General features: G+C 40.0%; 1 protein-coding gene across 8 annotated transcripts in view; it reads left to right on the forward strand.

The window, feature by feature from the left end:
- mybpc1 (myosin binding protein C1) overlaps positions 1-15,278 on the forward strand; it is a 35,664-nt gene extending 20,386 nt beyond the window's left edge. For 7 of the 8 annotated variants that reach the window (XM_086268461.1, XM_086268462.1, XM_086268464.1 and 4 more), the window contains 20 exons: positions 12-178; positions 307-439; positions 1,961-2,085; positions 2,178-2,283; positions 3,292-3,458; positions 3,557-3,722; positions 3,802-3,908; positions 4,006-4,142; positions 5,287-5,446; positions 5,539-5,643; positions 5,725-5,913; positions 6,434-6,568; positions 7,962-8,129; positions 8,256-8,344; positions 8,420-8,615; positions 8,737-8,876; positions 8,957-9,116; positions 9,547-9,683; positions 9,759-9,945; positions 14,487-15,278. In XM_086268461.1, the coding sequence (XP_086124587.1) occupies positions 12-178; positions 307-439; positions 1,961-2,085; positions 2,178-2,283; positions 3,292-3,458; positions 3,557-3,722; positions 3,802-3,908; positions 4,006-4,142; positions 5,287-5,446; positions 5,539-5,643; positions 5,725-5,913; positions 6,434-6,568; positions 7,962-8,129; positions 8,256-8,344; positions 8,420-8,615; positions 8,737-8,876; positions 8,957-9,116; positions 9,547-9,683; positions 9,759-9,945; positions 14,487-14,584 (2,872 nt within the window). In that variant the 3' untranslated portion in view covers positions 14,585-15,278. Of the gene's footprint in view, positions 1-11; positions 179-306; positions 440-1,960; positions 2,086-2,177; positions 2,284-3,291; positions 3,459-3,556; positions 3,723-3,801; positions 3,909-4,005; positions 4,143-5,286; positions 5,447-5,538; positions 5,644-5,724; positions 5,914-6,433; positions 6,569-7,961; positions 8,130-8,255; positions 8,345-8,419; positions 8,616-8,736; positions 8,877-8,956; positions 9,117-9,546; positions 9,684-9,758; positions 9,946-13,042; positions 13,082-14,486 lie in introns of all 8 variants that reach the window. The other variant, XM_086268463.1, reaches the window with a different exon arrangement.
- Positions 15,279-15,629: the final 351 nt, after the last annotated feature.

Raw genomic sequence — 15,629 nt, forward strand, 5'->3', positions numbered from 1 at the left:
GGCACCGCTAGGGAGCACAAACAGCAGGATGACACTCCAGAGGTGGATGTGTGGGAGATCCTGAAGAACGCCCGGCCAGATCAGTATGAAAAGATTGCCTTTATGTACGGCATCACAGACCTGAGGGGTCTGCTGAAGAGGCTGAAAAAGATGCCTAAAGAGGAGAAGAAGCTGGAAGGTAGATAAATCAGTGCTCAGCTGATGCATATTAATATTTATCTCTTTTCAGACATTAAGGTCTTTGTGGTGGTTTTTGTTTTTTTGTTTTTTTTATCCTGCTGTGACTTTAGTTTTGTCTTTTCAAAGCTTTTGCAAAGAAGCTGGACCCTGCATATCAGGTGGATAAAGGTGGAAAGATCCGCTTAGCGGTGGACCTGGCTGACCCGACAGTTGAACTGAAGTGGTACAAGAATGGACAGGAAATCAGGCCCTCGCCCAAGTATGTAACGACCTTTTCCCTTATTGATCAGTTCTTTGTCTTCTTGGGTTCAGCACTGCGCAAATAAAGTGCATTTTATGTATTAAGAAATGCACTTTATTTGTGACAATTCCTTCCGTTACCAGTCCTCTGGTAAATGTTTTCATTCTGTCACCAGCCTAAAGCACAATGGTTCACATGTTTCATTGCACATTACTCCACACAAACACTGGTACAAATACCCCCAAAAGAAACAAATCAACAGTCAACAGTGGCATAGTAAGACATCTTGAAATATAACAATGCAACATATCTGCAGCCAGTTTAGTCCACTGCACTGTGAACCATTGCCAGCTGACCTCCAGCACACTGTAACAGTCTCAACTCTAATGTGGCTTGAATATCAAACAAACATGTTAGCATTTTTAAGAATTCAGAGCTACATTTGGGTGTACATGTAGAGTATGATTTCATATGCTGTCTGTAACTGCCATTAATTGCTGTATATGTCCTCCTCTATACAGGAAAAATGTGGTACCTCCTTCACAGGTCTTTAACAAAGTCTGGCTTTGGAACAGTTTTAATAGATACTGGATCACAAAGTATTACCAAAAATCATCTTTTTCGACAAGATTCTTCATATTAGGGCTGAATAGATTTGTTTTTCCAACTATAATGTTTTTGAAAGGATAGAGGAGTTTTTTCAGATTCCTCCAGTGCACAAAAATATGTTTGTACTGGTTTCATTCTTTTAGGCTATATCATATAACGTATCTCGCAACAGCGCATTAACAGCAGAGTCAGAGCAATGTTTTTGCCACACTAGATATTTTTGTTTGATTTCAAAGCACAGTAAAGAGACAGAAGAAGAGGCTGAATTTTTCTTTTATTTCATGATATCAGCCTAAAAATGGCATGTAACTGGATAAAGACATGCATATTTTTATTCAAAAGACAAGGCCTCTTGAGATTATAGATTCTCTATAGATAAGCAGTATTAAGCTAATTCTGTTCAAAGTCATCCAGCGTTAAAGCCATCTGGGAGGATATTGCTGTTTTCTGGGTTTGGTCTCCAGGTCTCCCTTCTCTAAAGACTTTCTCCCATTTGCTCCTCTTTCTTGTAACATTGTTGCTGTACCCCTCCAGGCATGATGTTTCTTTGTGTTTGTTGTTTGTCTGTCATATCATGGTGCTCCTTCCTGTCTACCATAATCACTTGCTCTGCACTTCCTGTGCTCCGGCCCCATTCTGGCTCCACTGGTGACCTTAAGTCAAAGGAAGTAAGTCCATTCATCCACTCTCCCTTCTCCATGTCACAGTTTTGTTGTGAGCCTCACCTTTCTGTATGTATTTTCACTTCTGGCTGTGTGCAGCATTTTTAAAGCATGTTGACTGAAAGATCACAATTAAATTTTGCAGCTACTGTACATTTGATTTTCCTAATAGTGTTTATTCTCTGTAATCACCAATTTGAAATCATATGCATTCCTATCTTGGGACCACTGTATGATGAGCGACCTAATTAACGTTCTTCCTGTTTAGGTATATTTTTGAGCATAAGGGCACACAAAGGATTATGGTCATCAACAACTGCTCCGCCAATGATGACGCAGCCTATTCGGTTGTCGCAGGAGATGAGAAATGTAGCACAGAGCTTTTTGTCAAAGGTAACGTGATTAATTGATCTTTTTAAAACAGCCACTAAGAATTGTTGGCTTAAGGAGCCAATCATTTAGTTTTCTTCCCTCTTGTCCAACAGAGTTACCAGTTAAGATAGTTAAAGGTATTGAGCCTGTGAAGACCACAGTGAACGAGAGGATTGAGCTAGAGTGTGAAGTTTCAGAGGAAGGTGCTCAAGTCAAATGGTAAGACTGAAAATGAAGGATTTAAACATGCTATGACTAACATAATAACACATGAATGCGACTTGTGCTATAAACAAACAAGAAAATCATTAAAAAGTTCAAACTAAAAGCTCCTTAAGGTTTGCTTTGTTACTCAAACTATGTGTATGGTAAAATATGATTTCAACCTAAAAAAGTGTTTGTATTACAAAAAATAGACATTTGAAAGAGCTCAGTAATCAGACACGATATACTGTCTGGCCAAAAAAAAGTCACCGCCTGACTTAACTTAGCTGACATAACTATTATTTTATTAGAAGAGATAATTACTGCAGTCATAAATCGGCCTTGGCTAGCAACGTGTTATTTACGGTAACACTTACTAATGCATTGAGTAAGTGGTTCCCTAATGTGGTGGTTTTGCCTAACAAACAAGAGATGCCTGTTTCAGTCCTGGAGGAAGACACAAATCCCTCTGGGAGTGTGCCAGGAAGGGCAGCTGATCCAGTGAGTAATTTCCATTTCAGAAGTGTCGGGTTATTGCCCCGCACCAAGAAAAGAAAACCTCTATGGAAATGAATAAAACTACTAAAACTGTGTGAAGAACTGTCCAACCATTATTAAAACCCGGAAGGAATCCTCTCTGTGGAAGGAATGCAGTCATGAAAAAGATATTAAATGATCATGATCAGAGATTATATAAGTGTGCGGTGTAATCCATCAACTGTAGCACTCACAGCTCCTTTTAATTGTGAAAGTAAGAGCATTTCCACTTGTGCGATGTAAAGAGAACTCAGGCTCAGATTGTGAAAGAGTGGTTCGGAGAACACGAGACATAAGACAGACCCTAACCCCACTCAGAATCTTTGGGATGTGCTAAAATCTAATAGCTCCTTCAGAAGTTGCCTCTTTTTCTCATCCAGTGTTTCAGGAAACATCAAGTGATCAAATCTTCACCATCATGTTCAGCACTTGTAAATTGTTCACTGCTTATTTGTCGGTGTGTGACCATTTCAAATGCTCTTTCAGGTTGAAGAATGGTGTTGAGGTTCCAACAGGGGTGCGATCGAGATATCGAGTTAAGTGTGAGGGAACTAAACACTTTTTGGTGATTGATGACGCCTCACGAGACGATACTGGGACATACTCCATCATGGCCTCTGGTGGCACCTCTGAGGCTCATATACAAGTTGACTGTATGAAGCATCTTCTCTGTATTTAAATTCTTACTACTGGTTGCATGCTTTCTTAAAGAAACAGCTTATATCCTGGCCTTCCTCTATACTTTATTTAGTGAAACCACTGAAGGTGTACCAGGACCTGCAGGACATGACGGTGTTGCTGGGTCAGCCCATCAAGTTGCACTGTGAGATTTACCCAGGAAATGTCCCAGGCCGCTGGTACAGGAACGGACAGCTGATCCAACCTAGCGATCGCCTCAACATCATACACAGAAATAAGTATGACCTTGCTATGGAACTCTATTCAATCAAAGCTGTTTTTATTAAACGTTTGTCTCACACATTTCTGTTTTTTCAGAGTCCACCGACTTGAAATTGCAGCCAGCTCCCTTCACGATGCAGGAGATTACACTTTTGTACCTGAGGGGTATTCACAGAGCCTTTCTGCCAAAATCCACATCATTGGTACAAAAACGAAGCTTCACTGGACAAGAGCTTTTTTTTCTCCTTATTGTTCTTTATGCTTTCTCTCTTTCTAATGACCTCGTTTGATTTTCTGCAGACCCTCCGAGGGTACTCTTGGACAGCTTGAACTTCCCAGACAACACTGTAACTGTCGTGGCAGGAAATAAACTCCGCTTAGAAATCCCAATCAGTGGAGAACCAGCACCCAGAGTGGTGTGGATGAAGGGTGAAAGGGTGAGAACCTTTGATTCTGTACTCACCCCACTACTAACACAAAAAACAACAGCGCCTTAGCCCAACTCAAAACTGCTCTGTCTGTAATAACCGTATTGTTTATGCACTTTGAATCATTAAAAATGGGCTATATTACTCATGACTATATTAATTTGTTTCATTCATTATATTCAGATATCACCCTTTTGTTATTTGGTCAGAACTGACACTCTAGTGGACACTTTGCCTGTTAGCCTGGAGCAACACTAGGCAAAACTGCCACTGGACACTGAGGCATGACAAATTATTGTCACCATGTGCAATGAACTTGCAATCTTGATAGTCAGTCTGCTATCAGGTTGAGATTGAATGGGGTCAGCTTGGCAATTATATGCAATCCATTTATGGTCATACACAGATTAACAGTGATGAAAAAACTTCAGATCTCTTGCTGTCTGCAGAAATTCACATTAACTATTTACATTCATAGTTCAGCCAGAACCTCAGAGATCTGAAACAGAAATACCTCCACAAATAGTGACGTAGTTGCTGCAGGACAGAAATGTAACTGCCAAATGACAGAGGTACTCGATAACATTGCTTTTATATAGAAATACAACCAGAAGGCAGCCAGCTGAGTCAAGTCCCCTATTACAAAGACACTCTGAGTCATTGGTGCAGACTGAGTCAGACTGATTGCAAAGTGCTGTCAATCTCTCCGCATTTATAATTTTGGTTTATTTTGGTTATTTACACACCTCTAATCTCTCCAAGCACGATTGCTGATTTTGCTGGACTGTAATTATTTGGAGACAGGTTGCCTCCCAGAATTGACCTTTGTGAAAGCAGTCACTGCAGCTCTTTGCAATCTGTCACTAAATGTGAAAAAATTCAGTCCAACCACCGATTTTGCAGCTAGATTTTTTCTAGCTGCAAGCAGGTTACCGTCTTATTTTCACCTTCTTGTGATTGAACTTTTAACGTTTGTTGTAACCTGCTTGGTAGCTAGTTAGTACCATGTCAGTGAATATCACATTTAGAGTTATAATGTAAATATTTTTTTTTCATAGAAAGACTAATTTGTGACAAAAAATCTGTTTTTATGTCCTCATATGGTACTCACGAGGTCTTCTGTGTCTTTTGCCTTTAATCTCTTTTACCTCAGGTGATTCTCGAGTCAGGTCACCGCGTCCACGCTGAGACATACAGCGACCACACGAGTCTGACAATTGAGGTCACTGAGCGGGAGGACACAGGAAACTACAAGATAGTTCTGCAGAACGAGGCTGGTGAAGCCACAGCTAGTGTCAAAATCAAGGTTGTTGGTAAGACAGTGCAGCACCTTTCAAACAAAATATAAAATACACAATTCTTAACTTGCTTTTTGAATCATTTTTGAATCATGTGTTGTCTTCAGACATCCCCGACCCTCCTGAAGCTCCCTTGGTCCCAGTGGTGGGTGGTGATTGGTGTTCTATGACATGGGAACCTCCAAAGTATGATGGAGGCTCGCCAGTCTTAGGTAAACCTTGCAGCACACTTGTTACCAAGCTTTACATGCATATGTTGGTGTTACATAACACTTTCTGGCTGCCCTCTAAAGGCTATTACATTGAGAGAAAAAAGAAGCAGAGCTCCAGATGGATGAGACTGAACTTTGACCTGATCAAGGAGACTACATTTGAACCCAAGAAGATGATTGAAGGAGTGCCGTATGAAGTGCGGATCTTTGCAGTCAACGCCATCGGTGTGTCCAAACCCAGTGAACCTTCCAAAGCCTTTACTCCTCTCGGTGAGTCTCCCAAACATTTCTTAGTACCATAAACCTATGACCTATGATCTGCAAAAATTCTATTTAAGGAAGAATAATACAGTCTCACATAAGGCTTTATTATAATGGGCAAAAGTCCTGTGATAGTACGTGTCTGATCTGCCCTTGGTACCCCAGTGACACAGCTGTTCCCCCTCATACCCACTATCCCAAGCATTTTGGCTGTGACCTCCACTGGACACGCAAGAGCTTTAGAGGATATTAAATATGTCTTTATAATGGCTGCCAAATCATCTGTGGATTAGAGGTTTAGGAGATCAGGTCTGTCAGAGGGTTCAGCAGGAGTTAAATGTGATTCAGAATACAAGAATAGATAGCAAGAGCAGGGGCTAATGGGATCTGACAGGGAGACTGATGGCATACCAGCTAAAGTGAGAGGCGCCTTGGTCACGTGTTTATGACTTGCCAAAATGGATGTTTTCTCATCTTGTTCACATTCGCTGTTTAAACCCGAGTGACGAAAACATTTATCTCAACACAGCTGTTACCAGTGAACCCACCATGCTGGTCGTGGATGACATTACTGACACCACTGTGACGGTAAAGTGGCGTCCACCTGAAACCATTGGAGCTGCTGGGCTGGACGGATACTTAGTGGAGTATTGCGTAGAAGGAAGTGAGTTAGATTTCACTTGACTAACGAACTACATGATAGTAAGGCCCTACAATTTATTGCACAAATTGTACAAAAGCAAATGTCATATGTGCATACATACACAAAGGGGTTTAAACTGCAACCAAATCCAGCTGGTATTGTGATTCTGACAGAATCAGAGATTTAGGATCAGACTGACTGCAAAACAGCACAAAAATACTGAATGCAGTATTGTGAGAGTCCATACATAGACATACAGAAAATATAAAGAAAGAATAAATCCCAAGTCACTGTGTATGCATACTCGGCCACTTCATTAGGTATAATTATTCCTGCACTAGAATATCTAATCAGCCAATCACATAATTAGATTAGATTAGATTAGATTAGATTAGATTAGATTAGATTAGATTAGATTAGATTAGATGAATCTTTATTAATCCCTCGGGTGGGTTCCTGCATGTTACAGGTGCAATAAGGGGAATGAGAGTAAGGATATAAGCATAAATACACCATATATACACATATACAAATATATAAATACAGAATATACAATATGGATAAATAGGATTGCACATTTGAGTGAGCATATTGCACAGTGATTATTGCACAGGCGAATATAAGAAAAAAACAAATATTGCAAATATTGCACAGTGTAACAAAGCACTACAGCTCAGTTGTTCCCGCCCTCCTTTGTCCTCCTGTTTCCCCTCCGCCTCCCCTCCAGTGAGGAGTTAAACAGTCTGATGGCGTGTGGGACAGAGGAGTTTTTAAATCTATTGCTTTTTGACTTTTTGACAGCAACCTGTCGCTGAATAGGCTCCTCTGATTGTTTACAACCTTGTGCAGAGGATGCCCAGCATTGTTCATAAGGACAGCAATGCAATGCATTTAGGCATGTAGGCATGGTCAATATGACCTGCTGAAGTTTAAACTGAGCATCAAAATGAAGAAGAAAGGTGATTTAAGTAACTTTGAAGGTAGGATGGTTGTTGGTACCTGACTGGCTGGTCTGAGTTTTTCAGAAACTGCTGATCTACTGGGATTTTCCTGCACAATCATCTCTAGGATTCCAAACACCATTATATAATAGCTTTAGAAGAAACTATACTATTAATATTGTAAAAGTGAAATCTGAAGCCGAAGAATAACAGTCAGTGTTTTTAAGTACACAATAAATACATAATAATTTACCAGACTTACAATAGTGCACTGGACACTATACAATAGTGTGGCTGAGTAAAAAAAAAATGAGACCAGCTGTAGCATGTAACCAATCTGTAAAACCAGTTTTATTAAGCACTTCAAGTTTTTAGCTTGTTTCTTCTAACCCACAAAATAGATGCACAACCAGTCAGACATGAAACCAGTTTAAATAGTATTTTTCACCATGACTGTATTTTTTTCCTTACAGCTAATGATTGGGTAATATCCAACAAGGAGCTGACAGAGAAAACCAGGTACACCATCACCGGTCTGAGTCCAGGGTGTAAAATTTTAGTTCGTGTCAAAGCCGTCAATGCAGCTGGAGCTAGCACTCCACGTACCCTGCAGCATGCTATCCTGGTTAAAGAGGTTGTTGGTGAGCTCTTTAAAGTTCATTATATATGTTCTGCTGTAACACTGCAACAAATTAAATTAATACTGACATAAAATAAATCATAAAACGTTCCTTTATAACACACATTTTGGTGTAACTGCTCCACAGAACCACCCAAGATCCGCGTCCCACGGCACTTGAAGCAGACTTACACTCGCAAAGTTGGAGAAACAGTCAACCTTGTGGTGCCATTTATGGTAAATATGCCAGTTATACTGATATTGCACATCTCTTCAACAGAATACTGAGCTCATGTTGCAATTTGTGTGCAGGGCAAACCCCGACCGAAGGTCACCTGGCTGAAGGATGGCAACCCTATAGAGCCTTCACAAGTTAGCATCCGTAACACAGACTGTGACAGCATCATCTTCATCCGCAAAGCAGAACGCAGCCACTCTGGGAAGTATGACATGACAGTGCAGGTTGAAAACCATGTGGACACAGCCATACTTGACATACAGATTGTAGGTGAGTGAGCAAAATCACTATAAGATCATACGAAAGATAGAAGTGCTCATTGACATCAGAGTGGAGCTTTATAAGGAATGTCTATATTATGAGATTATATATCTTTTTCTCCTATTTTTAGATCTACCTGGACCTCCTCAGTGTGTGAATATTGAAGATGTTTGGGGTGAAAATGTAGCTCTGGTCTGGACCCCTCCAAAGGACAATGGGAACGCCCCAATAACAGGCTACACCATTCAAAAAGCAGACAAAAAGACAATGGTAGAAGATGGTCTCATACTGCAAATGAAAACCATTCTAGATACGCTATATCTTCAGCTCACATGCATTACTCTTTTTAGGAATGGTTCACATGCATTGAGCACTACCATCGCAACTGCATTACCATCACAGAACTGGTAGTTGGGAACGAGTACTTCTTCAGGATCTTCTCTGAGAATATGTGTGGCCTGAGTGAAACCGCCACCCAAACCAAAAAGAGTGCCCTCATCGTCAAAGAAGGTACAGCTGACTGTGTGTTTATGAGAGTGTAGGTGAGAGTAAGATCAAAAGATTTACTGTGAAAAACCAAATCTTCTAATTTCAGATGGAGGAAAATGCTTCCAAAGCTGAAACTCTGGAAGAAATCACATTTTACTTGCATGCCGATATAAAGTTGTTGTTACTTTTTTGGGTTTTTTTTACAGCTCTTATCTGAAAGGTACTGTCAGTGATGTTTTCCACCCTAAAGTGAGCCTGATTCACAGCCTCACTTGTGAAACTCCAAGGGTTCGGTGTATGACTGACAGGCCCTTCAATGGTGTCTCAGTCTTAGCTGATGATAAATTAAAAAAAATACTGTCTTTCCCTCATCACATAGGGAATATCCCACATGATACCGCTCAGAGCCAGTATCATGTACAACCCCATTCCTTTACCCTTACCCCCACAGGCTTGCAGATGAAAACACAAGAGTACAATGACCACGACTTCAAGGAGGCGCCGAAGTTCACACAGCCACTTATCAACACTTTCGCCGTGGCCGGCTACAACACTACTCTTAACTGCAGCGTGCGTGCCAACCCAAGGGTAAGTGGAAGAACTAAAAGTAAAAGTGGTCCTATCAGCAGAGTCCTTTGCTGATGTTTCTATTTCTATGTGCAGCCCAAAGTGATCTGGATGAAGAATAAGATAACCATCATTGACGATCCGCGCTACCGTATGTTTAGCAACCAAGGAGTCTGCACTCTGGAGATCAGGAAGCCCAGTCCCTATGATGGTGGAATGTACACCTGCAAGGCCATCAATGAACTAGGAGAGGCTCAAGTGGACTGCAAACTGGAAGTTAAAGGTCAGTGTGGACCTTGATATGACCCCCGGCCTCCTCCTTGGGTGCCTGTGTTCACCTGAGTCTGGTTTCCCAAATGTTTTTGTTGTATTTTTTAATGTTCTTTTAAGATATGTGCATCTTTAATGCAAACAGAAGCTATTAACGCATTTATGATCACAATCATCACTGAACGTACAGAGGCAGAGAGCCTTTGGGAAACCAACTCGACCTGGGTACGCTAGTGTTTGAACTGTGCGTGCAGTTCAGCAAAGGGACGATATAGGCGGTGGACATGTAAGTATCTGTACTGGGTTGCACCAGCTATTCGTAAATTCATGGTAAAGTCTTCATCAAGCTCCTAGCAACTTGTTCCTGGTGATTTACAAAGTTGGATTGCACAATTAAAACTTATGAAATGTGTTAGACTTGAGCAATGTGTAAGTTGGTCATGCATGGTGTCTGGGAGAGCTCAACGATGTAAAAGACAAACTACATGGTCGCAATGCCTGAAAAGGGGAAAACACTTTGGATTCTTACCAGTTTTTTTTTTATCTTCTAATGTTTTTATTAGGATCTTTCTTGCTTTCTTATTCATACAGTCAGTTCTTAGGTTTAGTTCCATATGACCTCAGGTTTATTTAGTCAGTTCCCTTTTGTGTTCCCAGTTTGTGTCAGTCTTGTCTTGCTTTATATGTTTCTACTGTATATTCACCCGTCTTGTCCTCCTGTCTTCCCTTGTGTCATGTTAATCCTATTCCCCTGTTCCATCTGGATGGTAGTTGCTGTTTTAGGGCAGCATGTGGCTCAGGAGGTCGAGCGGATCATTATTGGATGAATGACACTTACAGTCAAACTCGAAGTTCTTTAAATGCTCATCTTAATAGAAAGGCACCTTATAAGTAGAAAGACACATAGTAATATGCAGAGATGGGCAGTAACGCGTTACTGTAATCTGATTACTTTTTTCAGGTAACAAGTAAAGTAAGGGATTACTATTGCAAAAACGGTAATTAGATTACCGTTACTTTCCCGTAGGAACGCTGCGTTACTGCGTTACTAAAACCGTGATTTTTTGCGAGAATGTCCCATGACAGTGACGTAAGCGAGTGCGACGTTCGTGACAACAGCTGTGTGCAGATCAACAATGGATCATATATCGAGTGCGGGAGAGAGTATGAGCGTGCAGCGTTTAAAGCGTGGAAGTACTGACCTTACTTTGAGTTTGATTCCATAAAAAGTGACAAAAACATTAGTGTCCGTTGTGCGTGGGAAGAAAACTTCTTTTTAAAGCGAAAAAAAACCCTAAACTTCCAAGCAAGCACCGAGTGCGCAACGATGTAATGGGAAATTCACAAAGAAACTCGTGGATTCTTACACTGACCGCTGCGGCACACCTGCACCAGGGTAAACCTCCGCCTACGCCACTCCTGCTTTACAGGTGAAAATAGAGCACCAGGACCGCTAGTCTTTGATGTTATTTATTTCCTGCTGTGTTTTACTTGCATCTATTTGAAAGAGTGAGTGTAAACACAAAAAAAAATATTTTATTTTATGTGCTGGAATGTGTAGAAAATAGGTTTAAATGTTAAACTAATTTCTTCAAGTCAGAGAATGTTGCATATAATTAAATTTTTGCTTGATGCATAAAGTTAAAAGGTTAAAACTAATAAAACAAGTTTTAAAAAGAGACTTTGCCATTTGATTACATTTTGTATGATGGATTATGCAGAAAAGTAGAATTGGGCTGAAAGATCTATCGCTTTATCACCTACTCAGGTTGTAAATCGTGTTTTTAAAAAGTAACTAAGTAACTAAGTAATTAATTACTTTTGAAAATAAGTAATTAGTAAAGTAACGGGATTACTGTTTTGGGGAAGTAATCAGTAATTAGTTACTGATTACTTTTTTCAAGTAACTTGACCAACACTGGTAATATGTGAAGCCTTGTGTTTTTCAGAGTCACAATCTCGGTGTTTAGAAACCAGATGTGATGAGGTGGGGTGGATCTGACTGTGAAACCACACACGCATTACATAAAAACTGGTCAGTCACAAGTTTTTTAGCCAATGAGCATAACCTGGATAAACTCTGCATGACCAAGACTTACAAACTTGAAATAATTTTTCATTCATTCATTTAATATGATTAAAATGAATCACTGAGACTTAGTGGTTCATTTCAAACGGGAAAGTGTTTTCACAGGTCAAGTTAAAGAGCCGTTTTCCCATTGACTTTATAAGGACTGAAGGCCGTTTCCCAACACCTGCTTACAAACAGTCACAGATTGGTGAAGGTTTCCAAATTGACACTTTCAGCTGCTCCCTTATCCACAAAGGATATCCACAGTATGTTTAATTTGGCAGATATTATACATGAATTGCTTTTCCTGATACAACCCCAAAGTGCATTATGTCTCCTTCTGTGCCTGGGGCTGAACTAAGGACCTTTGTAGGCAAATGTGCTATTTGCCAATAACTGCTAATTTATTGCCAACACTATGCAAGCCAAGCAGCTGGGTCATTTACCATCATTGGTATAACATTTTAAAGTTAAGGGTGTCATGTCAGACGTCAGCTTTATCCGTTTTTCCTGCATAAGATTTATTTTGTTTTGTGCAATCCACTTTGATAAAGTGATGTGTAAATCTGCACTTATTGACTAACTACACTTAAACTTACGAACACCTGGTGCAACTGGTCTATGGATTCCATTTTGAGAGAATATATAAATAATAATCATTTCATGTGTGTCCAGTGTACATAATATCTGGTGACACTTTTCCATCACCACAACATGCAGACGTTTATCCCTTGTGTTGTCACACCTCTCTCTATTCAGTCCAGTCCATCCAGCCATCCTCTTCATCATCACAGCACACCACCTCAGCACCAGTCACACCACAGGAGGCAATAACATATGTAACATATGATATTTTTGTGTTTGTATTATTCAGTGTTTCCATCTTAAAATATGCTCCACAGATTCCAGTGTCTTCTTTATGCTCCACGGTTAACTCCTCATATAAAAGAGTTCAGTAATAACTCAGCTGTTTTCCCTGGTGCGCATATAACTCCATGTAAACATTTTAACCCCTCTTCTCTTCTCTTCTCCCTCCTAGTCCAAACTCAAGAATTGTGAATATATGTTCTCATATAAGGTAAGCTTTCATATGGTTTTGGCATATGAAGCTTATGTCATTCATTATGCGTCTTCAAGCCTGTGCAACCTTGCTTTTCTCAGCTTGTGGGTCTCTGGCAGTCGTTCTTCCCCTTGAGAGGAGAACCAACAGAACATGTCACATTTGCATGATGGCTTTTGCCAGGTTTTTTCTAAACCTGGATTGCTGTACCTGGCTGACTTTAAAAGCTCCGTTTTGAGTATTTGAATTTATTGTTGGCGTGATATTGTGAGACTCTCTGTTTTGTAACCTGTAGCAGAAATTAGGTGAGTAAAAGGTTTGCAAATCTTCTAACCTTTGTTGAGATATCAAGTGCATCATCTGAAGGGACTGAGAAGCTCTATGCTATGAAGGCATTGACTGTGGCTGAACAACATCAAACACCAAAGAAAACATACTAAACTATATTTTATGTTTGGACCTGCCTGATGAGTGGTGTATGCATAAACGCAGCAGAAATTATATATACTGTATTTTGTAGGTTTTTGCTTGTTGCAGATGACTGGAGACATTATTCATTAATTTTTTTTTTTGCAAAGATTGCAGACCTGAATTGAAACATGTTGTGGAATCAGCTGTGCTTGTGCCTGTATGCTGTGGCCCAGTTCCATACTATGCGCTAATACTGAGCAAATATGCAGGGTTTACGCTGCGTTCACATGGTGAAAGTGACAAAATACTCGTCTCAATTTTCAGTGCTGTATTTGAGTGTGCAGAACTATTGTGCTTGTCCCTATTTTATGTCACATACAGTGCTGTGCAAAAGTCTTGAGCCACCTGTATTTTCTTTTTATTTTGCTTCCAGGGAGCCAGACTTTCATGTAATATTTTACAAGTGGTGTTGAGCATTTGGGAGAAAACTTTTAGATCAAATTTTGTACACCTAGGTGAAGTCAGTGACTTTGCATCTTGTGTCACAGATCATATCATTTAAAACTGCATGTACTAAAAGTCATGCATAGTCCACATTTGCTCTAATTAATAATTTTCTTCACTACAAATTACCAAATAAATGGATGAAATTCCAATCACCTGTATTTTGTGTTTAGTGATCATTATCAGAATGCAGTATCCTTTTATTACTACTGTAATGATAGCATGCCTTTAAACTCTTGTATACTGTGCAGAAAGACATACAAAGACAGTGTATACTATGGAACTGGGACAAACTGGGTTGGCATTGCATTCAGAAGCCATCCTGAGCACCCTCTTTCCCTCTTTAGAGCTTGTGGTTCTCTCCATTGAGTTTTATTTGCTTTTCTCTGCTCACCCTATTGCTCCTCAGCTTTTCTCCTTCATCTTCCCCTCTCTATTTTTCACTCTCCACATATGTCTCTGTGCCTCACAGCAATATTCTAAGAGAGTTTTTCTCCCTGTCCCTTAGGAGGCTTCACCTTCTATGAACTCATGCAACGTGGAGTGCCCCTACATCTGATTGACAAGTATATGACCGAGTCGAAGGTTGTTGAGCAAGAGAAGTAAAAACTGAGCACAGTGCAATAAGACATTTTTGGCTTGCAAACATCTGATGCCACTAGTTACCCTGTTCTCTCAACTGCTGAGGTCAGCAGCCTGCAGGTGGATGGAGGGAAGATGGGACAGGTGGGTGGGTGTGAGGGAGGGTATACCAGTCCGGTGTGGTATGCTGTGTGCAGCTTTGGAGCTAGTTACCATGAGAAAAAAAAAAGCCAGTTCATCTTCTTTATCACTCTGTTATGTTTGAAAGACTCAGCTCAGATGCATGTTGGCAGTGTTTTGGTTCTAGCTTTAATAAGGAATTGTAGTGTGAAAAAAACAAGCTCATGGTGCACAACCAGTGTATTTTCATGTGGATTTTTGTCAGGAGTGCTTTTTGAAGGTGGCTGATTACTTCTGGGCTCTGAAAGATTTAGTTTGATGTTTAAAGGGTGTCAGTGAACTAATACGTGGCAAGAAAAGTGAGAACAGACTTGAGTAATGTTGGACAAATGAATGTTTTCACTTTTCTGATATGAATCACATTAACATTTCACTTTTTCTGTTGAGTTAGTAAGACAATAGAGAGATTTACACAAAGTCCATACATGTCATTAAACTTTTGAATTCTTGGATTCATACTGGACTGAGGTTTGATTGGGGTTAAAACATGTGTGCATGCCTTTACCTTTGTAATTACAACCTGTGGACAACAATAAAAGACACTTTAAAAAATAGTATGTCTGTTGTTGATTTCTGTACTCTTGTGTTGTAGGAATTAATCTTCTTTTCTAGTCTGTGACAGATTCACTGTGTAATTGACCTCATTAATTCATTTTAGTCATATTTATTTATTTTGCAAACCAGAAATAGCATGAGGGTTTATGGAATGAGTCATGTATGTGAGATCTGGAAAATATGTTCTGACATATGGAAGGTCTTATGTTTGAATATACTGACTTGACCATATAAACAGGGGGGTAGTTAAAGGAGACCTACTGTGGTGCTCAAAAGTTGACACAGAGTATTGACACAGGTATTGACACAGAATAACCCATTTTTTAATGGCAAA

The sequence above is a fragment of the Aulonocara sp. 'chitande type north' Nkhata Bay genome, linkage group LG17 (genome assembly GCF_057382095.1).
Source record: "Aulonocara sp. 'chitande type north' Nkhata Bay isolate Kocher_YH1m ecotype deep benthic linkage group LG17, A_spYH_male_GT1.1, whole genome shotgun sequence".
NCBI lineage: Eukaryota > Metazoa > Chordata > Actinopteri > Cichliformes > Cichlidae > Aulonocara > Aulonocara sp. 'chitande type north' Nkhata Bay.